General features: G+C 62.6%; 1 protein-coding gene across 1 annotated transcript; it reads right to left on the bottom strand.

The window, feature by feature from the left end:
- Positions 1 to 809: 809 nt before the first annotated feature.
- Positions 810 to 16,367, bottom strand: MAU2 (MAU2 sister chromatid cohesion factor). Its single transcript, XM_054175120.1, has 19 exons — positions 15,918 to 16,367; positions 15,809 to 15,826; positions 15,523 to 15,588; positions 14,717 to 14,812; positions 13,774 to 13,868; positions 12,933 to 12,960; positions 12,689 to 12,844; positions 12,063 to 12,209; positions 11,235 to 11,325; positions 10,613 to 10,716; positions 9,461 to 9,538; positions 8,023 to 8,088; positions 7,515 to 7,598; positions 6,475 to 6,524; positions 5,338 to 5,415; positions 4,906 to 5,017; positions 3,608 to 3,698; positions 2,780 to 2,907; positions 810 to 1,568 (listed from the first exon to the last, which is right to left on the bottom strand). The coding sequence occupies exons 1-19, from the start codon at positions 16,344 to 16,346 to the stop codon at positions 1,494 to 1,496; spliced, it is 1,992 nt and encodes a 663-aa protein (XP_054031095.1). The 5' UTR covers positions 16,347 to 16,367; the 3' UTR covers positions 810 to 1,493.
- Between the last annotated feature and the right edge of the window lie 124 nt (positions 16,368 to 16,491).

The following is a 16,491-nucleotide window of genomic DNA, read 5'->3' as shown; positions in this document are numbered from 1 at the left end:
CTCCTTTTCCCTTCCCCCTTTTCTCTGTTAGGCTGGGAGATAAATATGCAGAGCTACCAAGAGAGCAAAACACTTTTATTCAGCCCCAGGAAGCTCCCAAGCTTTACAGGGCACAGCTCCTGGCTCTGAGGCTGCAGGGCATGAACCAACTCCCACCCTGTTTGCTTGCACCAAGCAGCCTGGGCCTCACTCTCCTGCTTTGGAGAGGGGCAGATGCAGGGGGAGGCAGAGCTGGGAGGTCAGAACTGGGACAAAGGGAAAGCTAAGGCAGGGGAGTTGGGAAGGTGGCTGCCAAAGGGCAGGACTCCAGAGTTCAGTTTTGCTCATAAGCCTCTGGCTCCTGTTGGGCCTGGGCCTGAGCTCCCTGCTTCAGCTGGGACTGGTACAAATGGTTAAGGCACAGATGCTGCCTTCCCTGCCTGAGGCTGCAGGAGGACACAAATGCTGGTCCCCAGCTGCCTGGCCAGTGCAGGGGCTGGACAGGAGGAGGAGGGGGAGAACTTTCCTCCCTCAGTAGACACCATGGCAAAGTAGCCAGAGATGGAGAGAGCTGCTCTGGGATGGTTCTGCCTTCCCCAGGCTGGGACTGGGCAGCAGGGTGGGGAGGCAGAAGGAGACACCTGTGAGGGCTGAGGGGTGGCTGCTTGTCACACACTGCCCTGGGAGGTGCAGCCTGCTCCTGGCACAGCAGCACACAGCTGGGGGGCACCAGCAGGGCCCTGCCTGCCACACTCAGATCTCACCCCTCTGCTCCTGCCTCCCCCACCCCTCTCTGCTCCTGCCTCCCCCACCCCTCCCTCACCCTGCTCCATGAGCCCCCTGCCCCCAGACAGCACTGGCAGCCACTTGCAGACAAGAAGGAAGGAAAATTACCTCAGCAAACCTACAATGCAGAACTTGAGGGCAGCCTCCAAGCAGTCACTGAAGCCAAGGACTCACCCAGCGTGGAGGGGCACAGAAAGCATCACAGCTGGGCTCAGGTCCCACTCCAGGGAGGGGCTTGGGAGGGGGGGAAGAAGTGTTCAGAATCCAACTGGTGCTGAGAACTGGGGGAGTCCTCCTCCCCTCCTGGGCCCAGTGTGAGGAGCAGGCAGCTACCAAGGGAAGGAGCAAGGGTCCCTGGGACCAAACCTCAGCTCTCACCAGAGGGAAGCAGGTTAAGCCCAGCAGCTCTGCACACTGCAGCTGTAGCTTCACACACCTCAGGAGAGCAGCAGCTGCCCTCCAGGGCCCTCCTGCCCCCTCCTCAAGGCTGGGAAGTGTTCAGTGTCCTTCTGCACCCTCTTTGCCTCCAAGGCCCTCCCTGGCAGAGGAACTCTGCTGCCTTTTCTCTGGAGAAAAGCTCTTGCAGGATCAGTTTTGGTTCTCCTCTTTTTTTTCCCCTCTTTCTTTTGTTTTTTCTCTTTTTCTGGGCATTTTCCTTCCCTTTCCTTCTTTCTTTTTCTTTTCTTTCTTGTGTTTGAAGCAGAGTGTCCTGCTGAGTGATTCTGCTTTCACAGGAGGCTGGCCAAGCTGGTGGTGGGCCCATTCTGTGCCTGGAACTGTACAGGAGGTGGTCCATCTGTCCACTGCAAGATAACAAAGAGCAAGAGAATCCTACAGCTGCTGTCCAGGGAGGGGAGGAACACCCTCTGGCCTTGCTGCAGGAGCAGTGCTGTGGCAGCTCTGCCTCTGCTTTAGGTGTGTGGGGCTCCCAGTGCTGCTCTCCTCCCAAACCTGGCTGACTCCTCTGCTGGATCTGGGCTGAGTGGCAGTCAAGGGAAAGCATTTCCTGCTCTGGCAGGAAGTTTCCAGCTGTCTGAGCATGGGAAAGGGGAGCAGCAGGAAGCAGGGATCCAGCTTGGGCTGTGCTTGAGCCATGAAGCACTGAGCTGGAGCTCCCAGAGCTCCTCACTCATCCCTTGACTCAAGCATTTGCCTCTGCCCTTAGTCAAAGCTCTTCTCACAGGAGCAGGATTTGGTTTCTCAATCCTCTTCCCCCCTCCAGACTTCTAACCCAGCACAGACAAAAGCCATGGCAAGAGCAGGGGAGGGAGGGCCTGGCTGGGGCAGGCTGAGCCCCAAACACCACCACCAGCCCTGGGATCTCCTGGGGATGAAGCCAGCAGCCAGCCTCTTCCTCTGGGCTTCTCCCCTCCTTTCCTCTCCCCAGGTGGTGATGCTGGGAGCTCAGAGCATCCTGCACTCCCTCCTGGGCATGACCTCAGCCCCAGCAGGAAGTGGTCTTAAGCTCTTGCTGAGCTGCAGCTGAGGAAACCATCCCCTAGTTTCACACCAGAGTTTAAAGTGGTTCTGCTGGGCAGGGCAGCAGGAAAGCCCCAAGCAAGCTGCAGCCTAAGGCTCTGCACAGCAGATGCTGCAGAGTGAAAATGCAGCCTCAGAGAGCAGCAGGATTAGCAAAGGCAACTGCAGGATGCTTTCAGCAGGGCAGAACTGAACAGCCCCCCAGGAGGCAGAGTGGTGACCCAGACACTAAACCCTGAGAGCACAGCCAGGGCCTGGCAGCAGCTGGCACCAAGCTGAAGTGAGGACCTGCTCCAAAAGCCATCTCAAACAAAGGCAAGGCCTGGAGTACCAAGAAAAGGCTTCCAAGAGCCCTTGCCCCCCAGGAAAGCCTCCCAGAGGGAGGGAATCCATTGAGTCACTTCCTGTTCCTGTTCCCAGCCCAGGTCAGACACTAGGAAGCAGCCTGGACTTTGGCAGCTCAGGGCCAAGGCTGCTCAGCAGAAGGGAGCAAAGCACCTTGGGGCTGCCCAGCTGCAGGCTGAGCCTCTCTCACCGTGATGAGATTGTGTTCTGGAAGACTGCAGGCCTCAATGTGGTCCTGGAGGAGCTGCTGGGAGAAGTTCTGATGCATCTGGGCTGCCTCATGGGCATCCATGGCATTGCCACAGGCTTTGTTCAGGTCTGCAAGGGAAGCATGTGGAGACCTCACCCAGGAGCAGCACCTGAGCTGCTGCCAGCTGAGCAGCTGCCTGCAAGGCCTCTCCCCTCCAGCTGCTGACTCACTGCAACAGCCAAAGCCCTGCTGGCAGACAGCCCCCAGAGAAGCAGGGGGCAGGTGGGGGAGCTGAAGCCTCCCCCTCCCCAAGGGCATTTGGTGTCAGCCTTGGGGTTCCTTTGGCTTCCACCTACTAAAGCCCAGATTAGAGCAGCTCTGGAAGCAGGAAGCCAACTCCTCCCTCCCAGAAGAGCCCCAGGGCAGCTGGAACTCTGTCTGCTTAGCTCCCAGCACCACCTAGTGGGAGCAGGCCCTGCGAGCAGGCCCTGGCTCCAGCTGCTCCCTGAGAGGGAAGGGACTGAAGCTGGGACAGGGCAGACTGGGACTGGAGAGGAGGAAGTCTGGCCAGGGAGGCTGTGGCTGCCTCCTGCCTGGGGGTGTTCAGGGCCAGGCTGGATGAGGCCCTGAGCAGCCTGGGCTGCTGGAGGGGTCCCTGCCCCTGGCAGGGGGCTGGAGCTGGGGGGTCTCTGAGGTCCCTTCCAGCCCAGCCCACTCTGTCAATCTAATCCGAGGCACAGTGAGCAGCAACAGGCTCCTGGCTGCTTTTAACCACCAGAACCTTTAGCTCCAAGACCCTCTGAGTTCCAGGGCCTTTTCCTGCCTTACCTCTCAAGAGAGCTGAGGACCAGAGCTGCACAGACATGTCTGGGATCTTGCTTGCAAGCTGCATGGCTGGCACCACCATGTTGTTGCTTTCCTGCTCAGGAGCAGAGAGCACAATCAAATGGACTTCTGCAGGTTCCATCTCCCCCACCCTGCCAACCCTCCCTGCCCACAGGTGGGAACCTGGGGGTGGCAAAGGGCTCTGTGGGAATGGCTGCCAAGGGCTTAGAGGCACAACTCAAACACATCCTGGCCTGGGACTCTGCTCTGTCCTAGGGATTTGTGTCCAGGAAGCATTTCATCCATGGGACCCAAGGAGCTTGCAGCCACAACTCCTTCCACAGCAGGAAGCTTCTCCTCTACCCAGCTGCCTTCAGGCCTCAGAGAAACCCTTCCAGGAGAGCTCAACCACCCCAAGCTTGTGAGGTGATGTGAAAATGACAGCCAAGGACCTGGGGAGGTCAGCAGGCTACCAGCCTCTGGTGGCACACCAAGCACCCTTCACATCAAATCATTTCACACAGGGTCCTGGGGGCCTGAGAGCAGCCTGCAGGGTTTGAAGGGAGCTAAAGGAGAGCTGGAGAGGGACTCAGCACAAAGCCCTGCAGTGACAGGGCAGGGAGTGATGGCTGCAGACTGGAAGCTGGACTGAGTGAGACAGGAGGAGGAAGTTCTTCCCCAGGAGGGTGCTGAGGCCCTGGGACAGGCTGCCCAGAGAGGCTGTGGAGGCTCCAAGCCTGGGACTGTTGCAAGTCAGGCTGGATGAGGCCTTACCTAGTGGGAGGTGTCCCCACCCCCAGCAGGGACATTGGGACTGGCTGATCTCTAAGGTCCCTTGCAAGCTAAACCACTCTGATTCATTTGCTTTAGCAAACAAGGTGAAGGTTGAGAGGGGAAGAGCAGAGCTGGAGCAGGCTGTGGTTGCCCCAGCAGCACCAGGGAGCACTCACCCTGTGGTTGCCCAGCACATGGAAGCTGTGCCCCAGCAGCACCAGGGAGCAGCACTCACCCTGTGGTTGCCCAGCACATAGAAGCTGTGCCCCAGCAGCACCAGGGAGCAGCACTCACCCTGTGGTTGCCCAGCACATAGAAGATGTGCCCCAGCAGCACCAGGGAGCAGCACTCACCCTGTGGTTGCCCAGCACATAGAAGATGTGCCCCAGCAGCACCAGGGAGCACTCACCCTGTGGTTGCCCAGCACATAGAAGATGTGCCCCAGCAGCACCAGGGAGCAGCACTCACCCTGTGGTTGCCCAGCACATAGAAGATGTGCCCCAGCAGCACCAGGGAGCAGCACTCACCCTGTGGTTGCCCAGCACATAGAAGATGTGCCCCAGCAGCACCAGGGAGCAGGCTGTTAAGCGATTCAAGTCTTCTGCGTTGGACATCTTCAGCGTCTCCCGCAGGAATCGTCTGCCAGGGGGAGCAGAAGGGGCTGAGGAACCTCTGCCTCGCCTCAGAAGCACCACTGAGAGCCACCTGAATCCACCCAGCAGCTACCAGTGCTGAGGGCTGGAAGGTGACCCTCAGCAAGGCCCTGAGTCCCCAGGCCTCAGCTCTCAGCAGAGCTGAGCCAGGCCGGCGGCTCCCCGGGGCTCTGCCCTCGGCACCGCAGCGCTGGGGCCGAGCCCAGGAGGAGCAGAGCTGGCAGACTTGAGAGGCAGCCTCAGGGGGGTCCTTTCTCATCTTGAGCCCCCTGATTTAGTGTCTCTTTGGGTGGGTTTTGTACTCACTTTGCCTCATTGTATCTTCCTTGAAAGAAGGAGAAGAGGCCTCGGATGTAGAAGGCTGCTGCCCGGAGACAGTGAGAGCTGGAGAGAGAGAGAGCAGGGCCTGAGAGCCAGGGCCTGAGAGCCAGGGGGCCTGAGAGCCAGGGGGCCTGAGAGCCAGGGCCCCTGAGAGCCAGGGCCTGAGAGCCAGGGCCCCTGAGAGCCAGGGCCTGAGAGCCAGGGCCCCTGAGAGCCAGGGCCTGAGAGCCAGGGGGCCTGAGAGCCAGGGCCTGAGAGCCAGGGGGCCTGAGAGCCAGGGCCTGAGAGCCAGGGCCTGAGAGCCAGGGCCCCTGAGAGCCAGGGGGCCTGAGAGCCAGGGGGCCTGAGAGCCAGGGGGCCTGAGAGCCAGGGCCCCTGAGAGCCAGGGCCTGAGAGCCAGGCCCCCTGAGAGCCAGGGGGCCTGAGAGCCAGGGGGCCTGAGAGCCAGGGCCCCTGAGAGCCAGGGCCCCTGAGAGCCAGGCCCCCTGAGAGCCAGGCCCCCTGAGAGCCAGGGCCCCTGAGAGCCAGGGCCCCTGAGAGCCAGGGCCCCTGAGAGCCAGGGCCCCTGAGAGCCAGGCCCCCTGAGAGCCAGGCCCCCTGAGAGCCAGGGCCCCTGAGAGCCAGGGCCCCTGAGAGCCAGGGCCCCCTGAGAGCCAGGTCTGAGGGGGGCTGCACCTTGCAGGCCCCCAGGAACCTGCCCCAGCAGCAGATCTCCAAACACTGCAGGGAATGAGTGCCTAAAACTTCTGCCTTGGAAGAAGCCCTGAGGCTGAGAGCCTGCAGCAGAGCAGCCCCAGAGGGGAGCTGAGCAATGCTCAGCAAGAGCTGAGGGAGCTGTGGGGGGCAAGGGGCTGGGGCCAGGCTCTGCTCAGTAGCAAGGGGCACAAAGTGGAGCCCAGGAGAAGAAACTTCTTTGGTGTGAGGCTGCTGGAGGCCTGGGGCAGGCTGCCCAGAGAGGCTGTGGAGTCTCCTGGTGTGCAGAGCTCCCAACCCCCCCTGGGCACTGTGCTCCTGGGCAGGCTGCTGGGGGAGCCCTGCTGGGGCAGGGGCTTGGGGAGCTCCAGAGGTCCCTTCTGATCCCTCCCTGGAACCCAGCAGCAGGACAGGTTCTGCAGTTCTCACCTCACAGGAAAATTATGGTCTGGATTGATCCTTTCCAATAAGCTGTAGAGCTGCAGAGAGGGAGGAGAGGAGAAAGAGCATCAGGCCCAGCTCAGCAGTGCAGCCCCAGCTCAGCTTTCCTCTGCTGCTCAGCCCCAGCTCAGCAGTGCAGCCCCAGCTCAGCTTTCCTTTGCTGCTCAGCCCCAGCTCAGCTTTCCTCTGCTGCTCAGCCCCAGCACTCCAACCCCAGCAGTTTTCAAGCCCAACTGGAGCCTGAACCTAAGTTTCAGAGCAGTTCTCAGCCTTTCTACTCCTGCACAATGCCAGCCCTGGCTCCAAAGGCTTCTGGCTGCTGCAGCTGCTGCAGTACATAGTGCAGCAGGTTTGCTCTTGAATTTAAAGCAGGAACTGAAGTGAGGAAAACCCCCAAGGGCCAAGCTTCTAATGGTGGTTTTGCTCTCAGCTGTTTCACTCCCTGTGTGGGGCTGAGCTCTGTCACAGCCCCTCCACAAGGAACTTCTAAGCCTGGTTGTGGGAAGCTTCTGCTGAGGGATCAGGCAGAGCACCACAGGATGAATTGCCAGAGCCTGAAGCACAACCAACACCTCCACACAGCTATTTCTGGGTGTTCAGTTCCAGCCTGGGAGGCTTTGTCATGCAAGAAACCACCTGAAGAGAGGCAGACTGCAGCAAATGGGTTGGTTGAGTCAGGATGATGGAAGGGAGCTGCAAGCAGGCTGCAGAGGAGCTGCCTGCAAAGGCCTGAGGTGCTGAGGGGCAGTGGTTTGGGAGGAGAGGATCTCAGCAACAGGCTCTGCACCATCAGGCTGCTGGAGCACTGCAACAGGCTGCTCAGGGAGGTGGTCAGGGCCCCATCCCTGGGGATATTCAAGGCCAGGCTCAAGGAGGCTCTGAGCAATCTGCTCTGGTGGAGAATGTCCCTGCTGAGTGCAGGGGGATTGGACTGGAGGAGCTTTGGGGGTCCCTTCCAACCCAACCCATGCTGGACCTCTTCAGGCAGCTTCCTGCCCCCCAGCAGCTCAGAGGAGAACCCAACTCACCTCTTGGTGCCTGTTACCTTCCCTGATGTAGACACTGGCCAGGTTTGTCACAATGAATGCCCACAGTTCCTGATGTGTGGTGAGCTGAGGAGGGAGGAAAGCCACAGTCAAGCCCTGCAGCAGCTCACCCAGAGCTTGCTCAGCTCATGGGGAACACAGCCTGAAACCCTCCTGACCTGTACTGGGAGCAGCATTGCTGCAGCAGTGAGGAGGGAGTGAGGGTGGGGAGACAGTCTGTCCAGAGGGGTCATGGCTGTGCCCTCCCTGGGGGGGCTCCAGGCCAGGCTGGATGAGGCCCTGAGCAGCCTGGGCTGGTGAAGGGCTCCCTGCCTCTGGCAGGGGCTTGGGACTGGATGATCTTGAAGGTCCCTTCCAACCCAACCCATCCTGTGAGCTGAACCAGAGGAGCTGTGGATTCCCCTTCCAGCCTCCAGTGAGCCACACAGCTGCAAGGAGCCCAGCTCCAGCCTGCCTGTGGCCAGGCAGCAGCCTGGGAAGCAGCTCTTACCCTCAGTGCTGTAGTGAATTGTGCTTCTGCATTGTCCATGCAGTTGACAGAGATGCAGTAGAGCCCCTGCAGGAGAGAGGAGATTCCTCAGGCAACACAGAGGGGCTGCCCCCACCCTGGAGCCAGCCCAGCTCAGCTTGTCCTGGGCTCTGAGCACCCTGCTCTGGCTGGGGCTGTCCCTGCTGGCTGCAGGGCTGGGGAAGCTCTGAGAGCCTCTGCACAGCCAGCCCAGGCTGGGGCTGGGGCAGCTCTGAGAGCCTCTGCACAGCCAGCCCAGGCTGGGGCAGCTCTGAGAGCCTCTGCACAGCCAGCCCAGGCTGGGGGAGCTCTGAGAGCCTCTGCACAGCCAGCCCAGGCTGGGGCTGGGGGAGCTCTGAGAGCCTCTGCACAGCCAGCCCAGGCTGGGGGAGCTCTGAGAGCCTCTGCACAGCCAGCCCAGGCTGGGGCTGGGGCAGCTCTGAGAGCCTCTGCACAGCCAGCCCAGGCTGGGGCTGGGGCAGCTCTGAGAGCCTCTGCACAGCCAGCCCAGGCTGGGGCAGCTCTGAGAGCCTCTGCACAGCCAGCCCAGGCTGGGGCAGCTCTGAGAGCCTCTGCACAGCCAGCCCAGGCTGGGGCAGCTCTGAGAGCCTCTGCACAGCCAGCCCAGGCTGGGGCAGCTCTGAGAGCCTCTGCACAGCCAGCCCAGGCTGGGGCAGCTCTGAGAGCCTCTGCACAGCCAGCCCAGGCTGGGGCAGCTCTGAGAGCCTCTGCACAGCCAGCCCAGGCTGGGGCAGCTCTGAGAGCCTCTGCACAGCCAGCCCAGGCTGGGGCAGCTCTGAGAGCCTCTGCACAGCCAGCCCAGGCTGGGGGAGCTCTGAGAGCCTCTGCACAGCCAGCCCAGGCTGGGGCTGGGGGAGCTCTGAGAGCCTCTGCACAGCCAGCCCAGGCTGGGGCTGGGGCAGCTCTGAGAGCCTCTGCACAGCCAGCCCAGGCTGGGGCAGCTCTGAGAGCCTCTGCACAGCCAGCCCAGGCTGGGGCTGGGGCAGCTCTGAGAGCCTCTGCACAGCCAGCCCAGGCTGGGGCAGCTCTGAGAGCCTCTGCACAGCCAGCCCAGGCTGGGGCAGCTCTGAGAGCCTCTGCACAGCCAGCCCAGGCTGGGGCAGCTCTGAGAGCCTCTGCACAGCCAGCCCAGGCTGGGGCAGCTCTGAGAGCCTCTGCACAGCCAGCCCAGGCTGGGGCAGCTCTGAGAGCCTCTGCACAGCCAGCCCAGGCTGGGGCTCCCTGGAGCACCACTGGCTGGGAGTGCCCCCAGCAGGGCTGCCCCTGGCTCCCACAGCCCTTACCCAGCAGATCCTCCTGGCTGCCTCTCTGCATACTCTGCACTTACAAGCTGTGAGCAGGAGCCTTGGGCAGGGTCTTCCAGAGAGTTAGAAGCTTACTGCTGCCTGTGGACACTTACTAAGAGAGTGTGCAGCTGGGCAGCATGGTTGGAGAAGAGTCTGGGAGACTGCTGGCAGAGCTGGCAGACCTGGGAGATCTGTTGGGGCAAAAAGTGCTGCCTTAGGCTCTCCATCTGCTGCTCTGAAGCTCTCAGCTTGAGGAGGGCAGATTGAGACTGGGGCTGAGGAAGGAGTTCTGTGCAGGGAGGCTGGGGAGGCTCTGGCACAGGCTGCCCAGGGAGGCTGTGGCTGCCCCCTGCCTGGGGGTGTTCAGGGCCAGGCTGGATGAGGCCCTGAGCAGCCTGTGCTGGGGGAGGGGTCCCTGCCCAGGGCAGGGGGCTGGAGCTGGAGGATCTCTGAGGTCCCTTCCAGCCCAAACCTCTGTGAAATCCACCTGCTCACATCCCACCCCTCAAGGTTCCAGTGCCTGCTGCTCCCAGGCAGAGCTGGGAGCTGAGCTTGCCTGAAGGCAGGCTCCAGGCCCTGCTGCCCTCTCACACTGCTTTGGCTTTGCAGCAGCTCCACCGTGGGGTGGCAGCAGCAGCAGCAAACCATCCCAAAGCTCTGCTGGGAGCCTCAGCAGCTGAGCTGGCAAGCAGCAGGGAAAAACCAACCCTGGGATCCAAATCTCCCACGGGGGATGTGCCTGGGAGGGCTTCCTGAGCCAGAACCTGCTCTCCCCCCACCCCCTAGAGCAGTGCTGGCAGCAGACACTGAGGTGAGGCAGCAGAACAGCCCAGAAACACAGGATGAGTGCAGAGGGTTGCAAAGTGACTGAGAATGGAGAGGAGCAAAGCAGAGGTTTGGCACTAAGTGTCCCACTCCCCCTCCTCCCAGAGCCATGGGAGAGGAGGACAGAAAGGGAGGGAGCCCTAAAACCTTGGCCAAGCTGTGCTGAGAGGAGCAGTGAAGCCTCTCTGAGGGCCAGGCTGCAAGAGGAAGCTGCCAGCTGCAGCCACCAGTCCCTCACTGCCTCCATCAGCAGCTCCAGAGTGGCCCAACCAAAGCTCTGAGAGGAGCTCACTCCACAGCTGTGGAGTGTCAGTGTGCTGAGCACCGTGAGGCCTGGCAGTGGTTGAGCACTGCTGGGGTCCCCCCTGGAGCCCCAGAGTGCTCCTCAGCAGGGGCCCTGTGCCCCTGCAGGGCTGGGAGTGCTGCCAGCCCCTCCTTACCTCCTGCAGGGCTGTGGCTTTGTGGCCTGTGACCAGCCTGCACATGATGATGTGCTCCAGCAGGATCACTTGGAATGAGGACAGGATGGGGCTGCAATCCAGCACTGCAATGGCAGAAGTCCCTGACTCAGTGAGGGGAAAGCAGCAGCAAGCCCCTGGCCAAGCAGCCTCCCTCACCCCCTCAGCTGCAGGGACTGCCTGCTGGCAAGGCAGAGCTGATGTCCCTGGCTGCAGCAGGTGGGAGGCAGAGGAGCCTTGCACACTGCCAGCTGCTCTGCCATGTGCCACAGGAAGGATGACAGAAGGTTAAACCCAACCCACAGCCCCAAAGCCCACCCAAGCCACCAGGCCTCAGCTGCCAGGAGCAGGAGGGCTGAGCACCACTCCAGGGAAGCCTCCCTGGGGAGCACAGGTTGGGAGAATCCAAACCTGGATCCAGAGGCAGCTGAGCAGCCACAGCCCCACTCCCCCCAGGCCCTGACTGCTCTGCCAGTTAAGTGCCCAGCCTCAAGGCAGAGCTCTGGGCTGCAGCACAGCCAGGGCTGAGCCAGGATGCTCAGGGAAGCTGCTGAGCTCCTGGGCTGGGCTGAATCAGCACCAGGCCCTGAAGCCTCAGCCTTACTTTTGAGCTTCTCCAGCTGCATCAGTGCTTTGTCTGTGTACTTCTGAGCCTTCTCCAGGTACCCTGCTTGCATGGAATGCATCACTGTCACCTGCCAGAGAGCACAGCACAGATCCCCTGCAGTCATCCCTGCACACAGGGAAGGCCTGGGGAGGTCACACAGCTCCTCAGCTGCCAGCTTCTTAAAGCAACTTTGCTATCACCCAGGAGGGATCAAAGGAAGTGAGGCAAAACTCATTGCAGGAGCTTGCAGAGAAGGTTTCCCTCTCTCTGGGGGGAAAAAGCCAAGGTGAGGCCACAGCTGCAGTCCTGAGGCCAGTTCTGGGCTCCCCAGCTCCAGGGGGACAGGGAACCAGTGGAGAGAGTCCAGCAGAGGCCACAAAGCTGCTGAGGGGCCTGGAGCAGCTCTGGGAGGAGCAGCTGAGAGCCCTGGGGCTGAGAGCCTGGAGCAGAGCAGCCCCAGAGGGCAGCTGAGCAATGCTCAGCAGGAGCTGAAGGAGCTGTGGGGGGCAAGAGGCTGGGGCCAGGCTCTGCTCAGGGGTGCCCAGGGACAGCACAAGGAGCAGTGGGCACAAACTGGAAGCCAGGAGGTTCCATCTGAGCAGGAGGAGAAACTCCTTTGGTGTGAGGCTGCTGGAGGCCTGGGGCAGGCTGCCCACAGAGGCTGTGGAGTCTCCTGGTGTGCAGAGCTCCCATCCCCACCTGGGCACTGTGCTCCTGGGCAAGCTGCTGTGGGAGCCCTGCTGCAGCAGGGGGTTGGGGATGAGCTCCAGAGGTCCCTTCCAGCCCTCCCTGCTGGGATCCAAGCAGAGGGAGGGAGCTGCTCACCAGGTAGACCAGCACACACATGTGCTCCTTGGGCAGCCAGTGGAAGAGGTCAGCAGGGTTGCTGGGCAGGATCTCATCGTCGTGCAGCGTGGAGATGGTTTGGATGCACTGCTGCAGCTGCTTCAGGCAGGGCTTCACACTCTTCACCTGCACACAGCACACACATCACAGCCAGCTGCCCAGCACAGCTGCTCCACCTCCCTCCTGCTGCTCCCAGCCAGGGCAAGCAGCCCCCAGCGGCTCCTGAGGAGGCCACGAAGATGATGCCAGGGCTGGAGCTGCACTGAGGCCAGGCTGAGAGGGTTGGGGCTGGGGAAGGCCCCAGGGAGACCTCAGAGCAGCTTCCAGTGCCTGAAGGAGCTGCAGGGCAGCTGGGGAGGGGCTCTGTGCAGAGCCCTGCAGGGACAGGGCAGGGGGTGACAGCTTCAGATGGGCAGAAGCTGGACTGGGATGAGACAGCAGGAGGAAGCTCCTCCCCAGGAGGGTGCTGAGGCCCTGAGCAGGCTGCTCCAAGCCTGGCAGCACTGAAGGCCAGGCTGGCTGAGGCAAGCAGTGCTGGGGGCAGCTGGAACTGGCTGATCTTGCAGAGCCAGAGGGGAGCTGCAGGAGGCCCAGCTCACACCCACCTGCCCTGCATCCAGGTAGTGTGTGACCTGCAGCACCAGGAAGAAGACCCTCAAGGACTCCTTCTGGATGGGGTTTCCTTGCCAGTTCTCCACAATCTGCCCACAAAGAGTGAGGAGAGGATGCACCTCCTGCAGCTTCCTTTCCATGAGGAGCAGCTGGAATTCACAACACCAGCACACATTACTGGGGTGCCACAAACACCCTGAGCCCCCCAGCTCCAGCTCAGGAGCACAACCAACTTACCATCCCCTTGCTCAGCAGAAAGAGTGCCCTGCAAGGGAACAGAACCAAGTCAGGCTGCAGGAGAGTTACTCAGACCTCAACTGGATCTAAAATCCCTGAGGGGAAGAAGCCCAAATCTGCCAACCTGCCCCTCAAGGAGAGCAGAGCAGAGAGCACAGGAAGCAGCCAGAGGAAGCACATGAAACCCTTGATGGAACAGCTCAATCCTAGCCTCAGGAAGCCAAATCCCAGCTCTCAGCTTTGTGTCCAGGCCTGGGGCAGTCCCAGCTGCAGTCATTTCTAACACCAAAGCAAGCTGCTGAAAACACTTCTGCTAAGACAACCAATGAAGCTCAGCTCCCCAGAGCCTCAGGGAATGCTGCTGGGTTTAACAGGGGGAAAAAAAAAAGAGCTGGAGAAGCTCTGAGAGAAGTCCCAGGAGCAGCAGTTTGGCTTTCAAAGCCATCCAGTGAGCACAGCCCTCAGAGCTACCCTCTAAAACCTGCAGCAAGGCTGCAGAGAGACTTTCCTGAGGGGGTCTGAGGCAGGCCAAGGGGGAAGGGTTTGGAGCTGAGGCAGAGCAGGGCTGGAGCTGAGGGAGAAGTTCTTCAGTGCCAGAGTGGTGAGAGCCTGGCCCAGGGAGGCTGTGGCTGCTCCTTGCCTGGAGGTGTTCAGGGCCAGGCTGGCTGAGGCCCTGAGCAGCTGAGTGTAGTTCAGAGCTGTCCCTGCCCATGGGGGGGAGGTTGGAGCAGGGCAGCTCTGAGCTCCCTTCCCACCTGAGCCACTCTGGGGGTCTAGGAAGCTCTGGCAAGGGGAAAGCAAAGCATCTTCTGAGGGGGCAGAGGCAGTGCAGGGAACTCACCTGGTGTACTCCGAGCCCACCACCCGCGCGTACTCCGCTCCCACGCCCAGCAGGTCGCAGGCAGACACCAGGTCCTTCTCCAGGGTGTGCAGTTGCTGGAGGCAGACCCAGAGCAGAGGTCAGCTCCTGCTCTGGCAGCCTCAGCAGCACTTTCTGACAAGCCTGACTCCTCCTGGGCCTGCCATGTGAGCAGCCAAACTGCTGCCTGCTGGAGGCATCCCCTGATGGGAGCTGCTCCTGCAGGCACAGCCCCAGCCCCAGGCTGCAACACCCCCAGGGAAGAGGCTCAGCCCAGTCACACCACACAGAGCTCTGACTCATGCAGCCACAGAAGGGGCTGGGGTGGAAGGGACCTCAAAGCTCATCCAGTTCCAGCCCCCTGCCATGGGCAGGGACCCCTCCCACCAGCCCAGGCTGCTCCAGGCCTCCTCCAGCCTGGCCTTGAGCACCTCCAGGGAGGAGGCAGCCACAGCCTCCCTGGGCAGCCTGTGCCAGAGCCTCCCCAGCCTCACTGGAAAGAGTCTCTTCCTCCTCTCCAGTCTCAGTCTCCCCTCTCCCAGCAGCTCAAAGCCACTGTCCCTGGTCCTGGCACTCCCAGCCCTTGTCACAAGTCCCTCCCCAGCTCTCCTGGAGCCCTTCAGGTACTGCAAGGCTGTTTTAAGGTCTCCCTGGAGCCTTCTCTTCTCCAGGCTGAACAGCCCCAGCTCTCTCAGCCACAGGAGAGGTGCTGCAGTCCTGGGGGGGGTGAAAAGTGAAAGGGCCCTTGCCCCCTCCCCCCCTGCTCCCCTCCCCAGGGACGGCTGCTTCAGAGCACAAACTTGCCTAGCAGCACAGACTGCAGGGGGGCAGGGAAAGGCTCTTTTAAGGGAAACACAGCTCTCCTCTGGCCACTTTGTCCCAGGAGGGCCCCAGCTGAGGCTGCCCCTGGGGAGCCCTCACTTACTGCAAGCTGGAAGAGCAGTCGGCAGTGCCAGTAGGGAGTCTGCTGGGAGATCTGGATGGCCTTGCGCAGCAGAGGCTTGGCTGTGTCCACCGAGTTCTGCAAGGCAAGCACAGAGCCTGCTCAGCACAGCCTGCTGCCAGCCAGCCTGCCCCCAGCCCCCCCAGCCTGCCCCCAGCCCCCCCAGCCTGCCCCCAGCCCCCCCAGCCTGCCCCCAGCCCCCCCTGCCTGCCCCCCAGCCCCTGCCGGCTCCGAAGCAGGGAGGAAGGGAGAGGCTCCTGCCCCAGGGGCTTCACTCAGCCTCCTGAGCCACTGCTCTGCCAGTCCCTCAGAGAGGGAGCAAAGCTTTGCCTCAGAGGAGTAAAGAGGAGGTGGAGAGAATGGCTTAGGTTGGAAGGGGCCTTCAAGCTCAGCCAGGTCCACGGGCAGGGACACCTCCCACTGCGCCCAGGTCACTCCAGGCCACATCCAGCCTGGCCTGCAACAGCTCCAGGGAGGTGAAAAGGCCTTGGAAAGGTTAAAGAGCTTTGAAACACAACAGAAGCCTGGGGGAAGCCCTCTGCTCCCCCCCTCCCCCTGAGTCAGCCTTTGGCTAAAGGAGGGCTACAGAAACACTTTGGCCAAGCAAACTTCCTCTGCTGTGCAGGGCCTGCACCGAAGCTGCGGCAGCAACCTCCCCCAGGCTCTGGCTGCTCTCTGCTCACACTGCTGCTGCCCTCTGCAACCCCCCCCCCGAGCAACAGACTCACCCCGAGCCCCCCAGGGCCCACACAGCCCTGCAGGGCCAGAAGCGGCCGGGGGGCACTCACCTCCTGGCAGTACAGCTCGGACAGGAGGCTGGCCGCCTCGAACTTGACGTCTTCGAACTGGGGGATCTAGCAGCAGCAGGGTTAAGGAGAAACAACCCCTCCGCCCCGGGGGAGCCACAGCTCCGCGCCCCCACCCCCCCGCAGCAGCGGAGCGCCCACGGCAGCGACCTCCGCGCAGGGAAGTCCGCTTAAAAGGGCGGCTCAAGCCCCCTCCCCAGGGGCCAGGCTCTCCCTGCCGAGGGGCTCCGTCGCGGGCAGCCCCCGCGGGCAGCCGGGCGAAGGATACTTGCTGCGATATCAACCACTGCAAGAGAAGAGAGGAGGTTAGTGTGCGGCGCCCACGGCCCGGCCCCGCCGGCAGGGCTGCCCCCCGCCCGCCGCGCCCCGCGCCTCACCGCCTTCTCCAGGTGCCCGCGGGCCTGGTCGCCGTTGCGGGTGTGGTGGTAGAGCACGGAGCCGAGCTGGAGGTGGGTGCGGGCCTCCATGCGGGCCGGGGGCTTGCGGGGCAGCACGGCCTGCAGGCAGTGCACGCAGAGCCGCACCTTGGGCGGGCTGGACGTGCGGAAGTGCTCGGCCAGGCCCAGCAGCGCCAGGTACCACGATTCGCCCCCGGCCGCGCCGCCTCCCGACCCCGACCCCGGCGCGGGCCCAGCGCCTCCGCCAGCGCCTCCTCCTCCGCCGGCCCCGCCGCCGCCTCCGCCCCCCGCTTCCCCGGAGCCCGCGGCGCCGCCCGGCGCCGGCTGCGGCTGCTGCTGAGGCGGCGGCTGCTGCTGAGGGGCCGCGCCGGCCGCCGATCCCGACGCGCCCGCCGCCACCGCCGCCATCTCAGGGCCGCCGCGACAACACGGGCGGGAGGGGCGGGGCGGGGGCGAGAGGCGGCGCGCGGGGCACGCCGGGACATGGAGTCCGCCCCGCCGGGCCGCGCCTCGGGCGCTGACGGGAAACGGCCGCGGGCGGGGCGGGGGCACG

The sequence above is a fragment of the Dryobates pubescens genome, chromosome 31 (genome assembly GCF_014839835.1).
Source record: "Dryobates pubescens isolate bDryPub1 chromosome 31, bDryPub1.pri, whole genome shotgun sequence".
NCBI classification, from domain to species: domain Eukaryota; kingdom Metazoa; phylum Chordata; class Aves; order Piciformes; family Picidae; genus Dryobates; species Dryobates pubescens.
Note: the sequence above shows the minus strand (reverse complement) of the source record. Positions and strands in the feature narration are given on the sequence as shown.